Source organism: Cyprinodon variegatus, unplaced genomic scaffold, assembly GCF_000732505.1.
Source record: "Cyprinodon variegatus isolate N-32 unplaced genomic scaffold, C_variegatus-1.0 Scaffold142, whole genome shotgun sequence".
NCBI classification, from domain to species: domain Eukaryota; kingdom Metazoa; phylum Chordata; class Actinopteri; order Cyprinodontiformes; family Cyprinodontidae; genus Cyprinodon; species Cyprinodon variegatus.
The window spans coordinates 106,902-114,848 of record NW_015150595.1 but is presented as its reverse complement, the minus strand read 5'-3'; the positions used below and the strand labels follow the sequence as shown (position 1 = coordinate 114,848).

Genomic DNA, 7,947 nt, shown 5'->3' with positions numbered 1-7,947 from the left:
AGCGGACAGCGGCGCCAGGTGTAATCCCACCCCGTCTGCAGCAGCCCTCTCTCGACAGAGCTGTGGTTCAAGAGCCGCTGGCTATGACGGCGATATTTTTGTTTTATTTTGCAAAATTTACATTTGATTTGGGCTTATCTGACTGTGTTAATTATTATTCCCCCACTAAATGATAAGATTGTATTATTATCTAGAGACTATTAATAACAGGAGGTGAAATGTAGCTCCAGTGAGCAGAGGGTGTGGTGATGTCATCAGTACGCTTCTGTTCCAATTGACCCATATTTACGCTGTGTGCTCCTGTTCTCCTAGAGTCCAGACTTTACTGTGTTCTACTCAAGAACATACTTGGTGAGGACACGAGTCGGTACTCACATTCTAGTGAATTGAGAAACGCACAAAATCTCTGATGCAGCACTCTGAGAATGTATAGCGTTGAATAATGGCTGAATGAGCTGATGATGGCATGCAGCTTAAACACATTAAATGGCAACCTGGGGCTCTGGAGCCGCATATCAACCTTACACTGTGGCTCTTCTAACTTCAACTAAAAATGATTGAAACCGATAAGCGATTTAAATATAGATGCAATAAGTCTGCAGATTCTAAGCATTTTTTTTTTTTTTGGGAGGCTCTGCTTAAAATTATCCTTAACATACATGTGGTTTATTTTTAGCAGTTTTAGTAGAGTCACTCTGATCGCTGTTTTCTGGTTAATCACCGATCTTTAAAAAGCCAGACGTGCTGATTCTGATTTTGATTGCTACAGAATTTGTTCATCATACTTGTTAAAAAGGTCACAATACAATGCTTCAATATTTGGATCCTATTTGAGAAATAATAATGGATGAATTATAAATTTTTTGTTTTATCTGCAATATCAAATTATCTGGATTATAAATGAAAAGTTTAGAGCAGCAGGAATGCTCATTTTCAAACATTTATGATAGAGTAGATCAGTAGCTGAGATCAGCTTCACATCTAGATTTTGGCAAATCATCGTTCTCCTAAATTTAAGGAAGCTGGAACCAGTAGATCGACCAGCTGATCAATCTGTGAACCTCTATGTCTTTAAGATCTATTCCTCTTGTATTTGGGTTAGAAATAAAATCCTTTGTTTTGTTTCGTCAGATTAAATATAAACATCCTCTGGAAGAACAAATGCACTTATTTTAAGAAAAATGACTTATCCAGACTTCTTTTTTTTCCAGTGTTCAAGCTATTAGTGTTATTGGAATCCAGGACTAGACCTTATTACCTTTGTAACATTCAAAAAATAGGGATACTTGATGGCTAAAATGTATGTCAATGTAATAAAAAGAAACGCCAACTTGCGTGAATATATTAAGAGGATATATAGCTTATGGGAGGATATATAGCATATCTATATCTGTATAAGAAGTTCATGAAAAACACTCTGAGAGTAAAAGAAACACTATTTTTTTGGGGTACAACATAACCTTAGAGGCATTAATGCTGATACTGACACTTACATTTTTCAGTTTATAAAGCTAAATATAATTGTAACTAGGCTTATTAACTTTTAAACTTTACTTTTTAACTTTTCAATTAGCTTTTTACCTTTTTTTTCTTCTTGACTTGTTAACTTAATTTCCAGTAGGTAGTATAACATTCAAGGGTTCATCTAATTGGTCAAAGGCCAAAATAAGATGAACAGACATGAAGCAACATCTTTGCTGAATGGCTGGATATAGATCTAGTGCTTCTAGACCTCACTGAGAGACGGAGGGGACTCTATTTGTAAGGGGATGTAAGTGATCAAAAACGGTAACTTGGCCTATAAAGCGTTAAGAATATCTATGACTTAAACATCGTTCCTTTAAATGAGGTCAACATTTGCTCGGCAGCAAAGATTTACCAACAGATCCCTTTTGTGTTTGCTGCATGAATTAAATAGAAGTTAAGTTTTGGAGTCATATAAGGAGGTTTATGAATGAATTTTAATGTAACTCTATTTTTTTTTAGGCTCACATGAAGATCTTTGCAGCCTATGGATCCACCAAGGACATCTCTGTGTATTCCGCCCTCGGCCTCCCTCCTTCTCAGATCTACATTGTAGGAAGACCCACGAAGAAGATGCAGCACCAGTGCCAGGTATGCCAGGAACCTGAATATGCCTCCTATAACCTCTAGATTACATTTGGAAAGATTAGATTCTAAATTCTGTGAAAATCCCAATCGTTGGTGGAAAACTTTTTGTCTTCATAGATCGCATATTTACAGATTTGTCACAAAAATGCTTCTTTAGCCTTACTGTCATGGTAAAGCATGTTGAGAGCTGTCTTACACATTATCTTACTTCTCCAACAGTTCATCCCAGACGGCTACGCGTCCCACCTGTCCCAGCTCGAGTACAACCAAAGGTCTCGGCCGGCCAAGTCCACCAGTACCCGCATGGTCCTCCGGAAGGGCAGCTTCGCTCTGGGTTCGGCCGCAGGAGATTTCCTTCGCAAACGCAGCCACATATTTCGCACCATTTCCTCCCAACCGTCTGGGAACTCGGGATCCAGCTCAGCCAACCAGCAGGTCCGGACTGAGCGCACGCTGAGCCAGTGCGAAGGAGAGCGGGAGCGGTCTGTCGCTGCAGCAGCGCAGAGGAGTATGAGTATAGCAGCAGGGTGCTGGGGCCGTGGCAACAAGGAGGGCCCTAAGTAGGGTTAATAGAGGAGGGAAACCAGGACTCGGCCTGAGCCATCATGATCTCTGGATGGAAAGAAGAAAACAGACAGTGGGATCTGGGTGGAATTACGCCAGGAAAAGTGGACTTTCAAAGCCAAGTGGGAGGCAGAGATTAAAACTAATCCGTAGCATGATTCTCTTACTCTCAGACTTTTATAGGAAACATCACTTTTAAAATTAAGATGAAAACATTGTAAGCCTTAAATGAATCTCGTTCAACGGGACCCCTCCCCCCTCCTCTCTGTAGGACGCTCCGTCCAATCATTGACGCTCATGAGCTCAGGACTGTTTCATCCTCAGTCGAACAAGTCTGAGGACTTTATTTGGCTCCACCCCCCACCACCTGGGTTCTACCGTTTCAAACAACGCCAACCACCATGGTGGACAGGAGGAAGAAAACATTCTCTGAATCCAAAAGCAAAACAGAAATAAAAAAAAGCAGATAGTTTTGGTTTATCTTGTTAAAATAAGTGAAGAACAAAAAGATTCTTCCAACACTGTTCCTCATTTTTACACCTATGGAAGGAAGAACATCTTAGGCAAAAATAAACATCTTATACTATGGCTTTATTTTTGAGGGCAGATTGTAGAAACGGTTTCTTCTCATTCTTTTAGTCGTTTAGAAATTTTTCAATGGCTCGTTATGCCGTTAGAGAGCAGCAGTCATTTCTTTCCACGGGTTTTTCCACAATCTGTTGATAGTGCTGATATTTCTGAGTTAAACACAGCATCTCTAGAAGTTTATATTTGAAACAAAAGCTAGAAATTTTCCTAGAATTGTGGTTGGGAAATTCTGTGGAGATCCAAAATCCAGAATTTGGCCACGTGGACCTCGCTAATACATCAAGCGTAAACTAAGCTTAATTCACCTGCAAAAAAAATCAAAAATAAAATACCGAATGTGAACCCTTATTCTTTTGTTTCCAACTTTAACTTCCCCCTCAGGCGGTTAGGAAATATCAACAGAAAAGCTGCACCTTCTTATAAGCTGCATGGTTCAAAGCGTGGGGAAGAAAGTAGCGGCTTATAGTCCGGAAAATACGCTAATTATGATAACTGTTGTGTGCGCCATATTCTGAAGATGGTATTTACCTTTTGATCCAAAATAAATAAATGAGTCACCTTAAGTGCCTTCTAAACTCCGTGCTTTGAAGATTCCAACCCCTATTACAAAATCCAATATGGCTGCCTAAGTAAACCATTTACTGCATTGGAGTAACTAGATCTGCCCCGCAAAATTCAAAAATCGACATTGTTGCTAATCCACACAAAAAAAACCCTGTTTAAACTAGATTGTCAAATTTCAGTGTAGTTTTAACACATGTTAGAAACATTAACATTTATTTAAAAACGGATTTAACCTGAGTGTTGAATTGTATTCTAATTGGTGTGTATTTCTCTCCTGCGTCAATCAACTATGATGAAGGCAAAGCAGAACATGAACCAGTTTTCACACATAAGTTACATTTTCTCTGTCAATAAAATTCAACAGACAATCCACTTTAGTTGGAATTTCCTCTGGGGAAATTTTAAGATTTCAGACCTGAACTATAAAATCCAATATGGCTGCCAGCCTTTAAAAAGAAGAGATAGCCACAAAATAAACGGTTGGATGAATTGCCATAAAATCTGCCTTAAAAGTCACATTTTTTATGTTCTGTTTCCCTATATAAACAAAAAGCTGCTCATTTGTGTTTTTATTTGCTAGCAGGTTAAAAGATCATATCAAACCAGCTGGAATTTACCTTTAAAGCTGGAAATGGAAAACATCAAATAAGCTACTGAGTTAAATTGGTGTCTGTATTTTGTCTATTAACCAACTTTTAGTAGTGAAGGCGTTGCCAAAGTTTGAACGTCCGAAATGCTAAATGTTGCTTGTATTACTGTTGCGATAGTCCAGCCACTCTGCATGTTGGCCAATTCCGTCGCTTTCCAATGGCTGATTAAAATAGGTTCAATCTCATTCCCAGATCCAGGTCTGATCAAATGTAAAACCAAAACTGTCTGCTTTTATCTAAATTAGAGGAAGTCTATAATTGGAATTAGTGATTGCTTTAATACGGTGTTTGGTTTGTGAATTGTGTTGCATCATGTAGAGAAGCCCCTCCTGTCCCAGTCACAAAACAGGGTTGTTTGTAATCTTCTGTTGTTCTTTTGTAATGTTCAGTGCATTGCAGAAGAGCAGGAGTCTTTATTCCACCCAGTGTGGGGGACCTTCTGTGGTATGTTTCCTTTCTGTGTGGCCTCTTGGCCATCAAGGCCTTAATATCCCACAAGATATTGACTCTACAGAGAGAACGGAAAACAGAAAAAACTAACAAACAGGGCATGCAGCATTAAAGCAACAACTGAACTCTGCACAGTCCACAGCAACTATCCCTTTATATAATCATCTGCTTGCAATACCTCGATCCACCTGCTGGTGGCGTTGTGCGCTCTGCTGCTGCAGCCGGGGGTCGACTAGGTGGTGTTTCTAGGATCTGTGCTCCTGGCCTTTCTACAAAAACCATACATGATGGACCAGTTGCTGCTTTTACTGGAACACGACTCAAGGTCGGTACCAAAACGTCCGAAAATGAGCGGAAATTAACGACTGGATGGATGAATGTTAAGGTTGGGAGAATGCTCTCCTTCACCAAGATGGCATACTATGGTTTTTGCTGCTTTTTTCTACAAAATTGTAGATTTTCATGAAAAATGGATGCTGGTAAAGAAGACGCCTCACGTCTTATCAAGGAACTCAGAGTGGGTCAAACAGATGATCTCTGATGAATGAAAGGAACGGTCTGTATGTTGTTAGTTGTAGAACAACTGTCAGGTCCTCCCTGGGACAGACGCTCATCTTATTTTGAAAGGGAAAGACTTTAGAAACAAATGCCATCCACTTTAAGTGAAAAAGAAATGCCTCAGCAGAGTCAAAGTTTATATTCAATTCATTTCAGTTTATTTCCAGTTAATTTTAATCCTGAAGCGTATTAAAAAGTGGTCAGAAAGGACAGGGTTTGAGGAAATACTGTTATTTCTTTACATTCAATGCCATATGTCAGCACAAGATCTAAAGTATGAAGACAAGAATGTGTGAGACAATCACATTTTGAACAAAGCCAATACTAACACTTAAGCTATCACATTCAATGTCAGCATGGATGTTAAAATCCCTCACTATGACGACCCTGTCAGTGTTTAACACCAAATCAGATAGGAAAACTCTTCTAAAAATTCAGAGTAAGTATCTGGTTGATGATACAAAGTAGTAAGTTTTGTGGCTTTGCAATTTGGAGGTAGGAAACTAAGGGTTAAATTTTCAAAAGAGTTCTAGTTTTTAACTGCCTTTGGAGTAATCAGTAAGTCAGACTGAAAGATTGTTGCTACTCCTCCTCCTCCTGGGTATGTAAATATTTAAATAACTAGAAGGAGTTGCCTCATTGACGCTCATATAATCCTCTTGCTGCAGCCAAGTTTCTGTACGGCAACATAAATCAATGTGATTGTCACAAATCAAGTCATTAACTAGCAGACTTTTTCAAGAAAGAGATCTTATGATAAATAAATCACATTTAATTGTTTTAAAATGTTCCCTGATTAGAGTTATTTTTATTAGATTATCATGATTTACTCCTTTGAGAATCTTTTCTAACTTATTTGATTTTGATCGTGGGGAAGATTCTGTCTGGATGGAGTAAAGAGTGGCAGCTGATATTTCCAGACTGAACACATTTTAGAAAAAAAAATTTACTAATTAATTCTTCAAAAAAGTAATACAGAGTTTGAACTGCCCTAAATTCTAGCAGGTAAATAAGATCATCAACCATTGGAATGAGTACTTTTGACAAAATAATTAGAGATGATGTGCTTGAAAGCAGATAATAGAGCCATTTTTCCTACTTTAAACATAAATCATTGTATAAAATTGGCAAATTGTCTTGCATACCTGCTGCAGTCAAGAGAAAAATACATCTATTTCAGTTTTTTGTACTTCAGTTTTTGCAGTTCGGAAACGTTTGGGATCCTTCTAACCCACTGCAAAAGCCGATCTTTAAATATGTTTAAAAAAATCTTGAAATAGGAGTATTTTCTCTTAATTTGAGCAGGTAAATATGATGATCTACCAATTGAAAGAGGTATTTTGCGCGTAGAACAAGATATTTAGATATAAAGTGCTTGAAATAAAACAATGGAGCCAATTTCCCTACTTTAAACATAAATCATTGTATTAAACTGGCCAATTTTCCTGCTTACCTGCTGCAGCCAAGAGAAAAATACAGCAACAGTTTGGAAAAGTTTGCGATCCTACTTACCCACCACAAAAAGCTGATCTAAAAATAAGTATTAGCCCTAAATTAGAGCAGGTAAATAAGATGGTCTACCAATGGAATGAGTGTTTTGCCCCCACAAAAGATAATTGGATGTTATGCACTTGAAATAATTATTTTTTTAAATAATGTAATTACCTGCTCAATAAAAGAGAGAAAATATTTGTTTTTCAGAAAAAAAGGCTGACTTATATTTAATCATTTTCAGTGTAGAGCAGAATGCACAGAAACAAGTTGGAGAGGGGGGGTTGCATACATCTCCCTACAGCCCACAAAACATTTGTATTCTTTCCTTTAGTTATAAATTGATGGGACAATAGGTGGTTCAAAAACCGTACTTCACCAAAACCTTGAAACCAGTAAGTGTCCATGAAATTTGGGTTTAGGGGGAAACTTGGAGTTAAGTTTGGAAATAAACTGAGATGAAATTAGGAAAACTTCCACATTTATTTTATACCAGACTCTGCTGTAGGCCATCATGAAGTATGGAGTTAACTTTGCTCCCTTATTGTTGACAGCAACGAGCATGTTTTGTGAATGCAAATTTAAACACAATGCAGTCGAGAAATTAAATATTTCAAAAGACTTTATTTTTTTTATTAATATAAATAATGTCATATTATTTTTTTGCCATGTTTTTGTCAGGTTGTGTGGAGGCTTTGAGGACCCAAATGCACAGAGGAGTAGACACAAACGGAGGCAAAAATACTGAAAACCAAACAAAAACAAATAAACGTCAGGGAAAATACACAAAGGAAGCAAGAGACTAGAAAGCAATGACAAAATGTCAACAACACAGGAAACCAGCACTGAGTGAAGGCTCTGCTGCTCTTCTAAGCTCAGCACTCAGATGAGAAAGATTCTCTTCACCCATGTAGGCTGCCCAGGTTCTCCACAAAGATCCTCTCTGGAAGAGATGCATAACTCCAACACA

General features: G+C 38.0%; 1 protein-coding gene across 1 annotated transcript in view; it reads left to right on the top strand.

The window, feature by feature from the left end:
• LOC107086052 (membrane-associated phosphatidylinositol transfer protein 2-like) overlaps positions 1-6,082 on the top strand; it is a 101,124-nt gene extending 95,042 nt beyond the window's left edge. The window contains exons 26-27 of the mRNA XM_015376787.1: positions 1,987-2,115; positions 2,332-6,082. Coding sequence (XP_015232273.1) covers positions 1,987-2,115; positions 2,332-2,676 — 474 coding nt within the window. The 3' untranslated portion in view covers positions 2,677-6,082. The remainder of the gene's footprint in view (positions 1-1,986; positions 2,116-2,331) is intronic.
• The last annotated feature ends 1,865 nt before the right edge of the window (positions 6,083-7,947 follow it).